The sequence below is a fragment of the Zea mays genome, chromosome 7 (assembly GCF_902167145.1).
Source record: "Zea mays cultivar B73 chromosome 7, Zm-B73-REFERENCE-NAM-5.0, whole genome shotgun sequence".
Lineage (NCBI taxonomy): Eukaryota > Viridiplantae > Streptophyta > Magnoliopsida > Poales > Poaceae > Zea > Zea mays.
This window is the reverse complement of record NC_050102.1, coordinates 102,457,941-102,460,094: the sequence shown is the minus strand read 5'-3', so window position 1 is coordinate 102,460,094 and position 2,154 is coordinate 102,457,941. Positions and strand designations below refer to the sequence as shown.

The following is a 2,154-nucleotide window of genomic DNA, read 5'->3' as shown; positions in this document are numbered from 1 at the left end:
TCTTAACTTAACTAGACTTAAATTAAACATTAGAAATTAATAAACTATGCATACGCTTTACCTTCTTTAGTTAAAGCCAAACTCCAGCAGATTAACAGACCTAGATTCATTAATTCTAGACATCTAAATTAAAAATAAGGAAAGAAGCACATTAACTAATTTTCTAAACCACCGACCAAACTATATTGCATAACATGCCAATTATATGAACATTACATTATTCTATATCTATCGTGTAGATAATATTATCGAGGATTATAGAATTCTACAAGATCACGACTAAGAAACCCAAGAACCTAAAATACTTATATACACCTCTGAGCGTGGGATTTTTTTTGGAATTTAATTAATACTTATATACACCTCTGAGCGTGGGATTTTTTTTGGAATTTAATTAAAATTAGCTTGTTGACGCTACTCCAAATACTTAGAGTAACCATTAACATTCACCTAAAACAAGAACTCGATCAATAAACGTAGAGTATCCTAACTACTAAAATAGAGCACCGACTTCACTATACAAACTAATCTCACCATAACAACACTGACAACACACACATATCAGCTAAATGTTAGAGACACTAAATCTATCCTTCTCGCATTAATAATTCAATCAGCTCAACCAATAAACCAATAAGAAGGGACAACAGGTCAGCTCACCATAACCAAATCGACTCGGAGTATGCGGAAACGACGATAATCCCATGTTCTGATATTTTATCGAGCACCTAGCGGATGTCGTATGGGACTACGCTTCTCCACACATTCTGGTGATTTCTCTCCTCCGTCGATGAAATACAACTACTGGACTCAGCATAGGTAGCGCGCAGCAGGGAAACGAGTCGCTAGGATGGCGAGCACGTCATGGACGCGGCTGCAGGAGCCAAGGCGACTGCTGAGGATTTAGGGTACCGGGGTCGGACGCGACGCCTAGGTGCTGAGCACGAAGAGGAACATGGCCGAGATGAGCAACACGGTGGCCAGCAACGCCGCTGTCAAGGGAAGGCGACCACTGTGTATCAGGCGAGGCCACGGAGTGGCAGGCAAGGGCGTTGGCGGAGGGGCTTAGCTTCTCCACTGTAGACAATGGCGTACAGCAGGGTAGTGGCGAGCAGGGAGCACGCGGCTGCGCGCAGAGGGACGGGCACCGCGGCGAGTCATGGCGACAAGCGAACAGAGGGGAGGGCGCGTAGGGACTCCATGGCTGGAGCGTCCAGCGAGCACTGGAAATTGAGCGCGCCTGCAGGGAGAGAAGCAGGGGATCCGGGCGCCGAGCAGGAACGCGGCAGGGAGCATGCGCGCGCCAACAGGCTGGGCGACGGCGCGAGCAGTGAAGTCGGCGCGCAGGGAAGCTGAAGCTTGCAGGGAATCCGGCGCTGGGAGCTTCGAGCAGAGGATCCACATCCGACCAGGCGCCGGGGAGAAGAGGAGCAGAGGCTGGGCGAGGCACCAGGGAGAGGCGACCGCGCCATGGGGCCTCGTTAGGGAGCAGGGCGCGCGCCCGCGTGGAACCAGGGAGAGGGAGAAGAGCGCGCGCTGGGAAAATGGAGCGCCGTGAGAGCTCCACGTCGAGGGAGAGGAGTACCGTGGCCAGGACGAGGAGCTGGGACGGCCGCGCGTAGAAGATAACGCAAGCGGCTGGAAAAATCTGTACGGAGAAATTGGCGTGAAAGGATAAGGAGCAGAGGAGTTTCAGCGGTGGGATATTTTCTTCCAGGAACCAGACATGCGTAGAGTGACTGAAGAGCGGCTAGAGTGTTACGTGTCCTGAGAATGCCAAATGAGAGGATAAGCTAGACGCTAGGATGAGGTACACGTTCACCAAAAAAATGATAAATCTTTCTTCTCCCTTAATATCTCCATATATCCCTAATAATTATCTATTCTTCTCTACAATTTAAATTCGTACACAATAATATTCTCAATTTTGATCTTAGGATTTCTGCTCCACTTAATTAGAATTCATACTACAAAAGTTTTGAAATAATTTATGTTTGAGTAAATTTTAATTCAAATTTTAATCAGACTCACACTGGTCTGAATCCGACTCACATTTTTAAATTCAATTTGAATCGAATACACATCGATCCAGACTAGTGGGGTCCGAATTATGAATACAAGTGCTTCTTAAATTCGTCTTCTTTTAATTTATAT

At 46.9% G+C, this 2,154-nt stretch overlaps 1 protein-coding gene across 1 annotated transcript; it reads right to left on the bottom strand.

Annotated features, from left to right (window-relative positions):
* Positions 1-385: 385 nt before the first annotated feature.
* LOC100217029 (uncharacterized) lies at positions 386-1,691 on the bottom strand. The gene has a single exon (NM_001143403.1). The coding sequence runs from the start codon at positions 1,402-1,404 to the stop codon at positions 1,066-1,068; it is 339 nt and encodes a 112-aa protein (NP_001136875.1). The 5' UTR covers positions 1,405-1,691; the 3' UTR covers positions 386-1,065.
* Positions 1,692-2,154: the final 463 nt, after the last annotated feature.

Bases quoted from the DNA above. Each gene is read 5' to 3' on its own strand.
- LOC100217029 (NM_001143403.1), bottom strand. From the start codon at position 1,404: ATGTGGATCCTCTGCTCGAAGCTCCCAGCGCCGGATTCCCTGCAAGCT.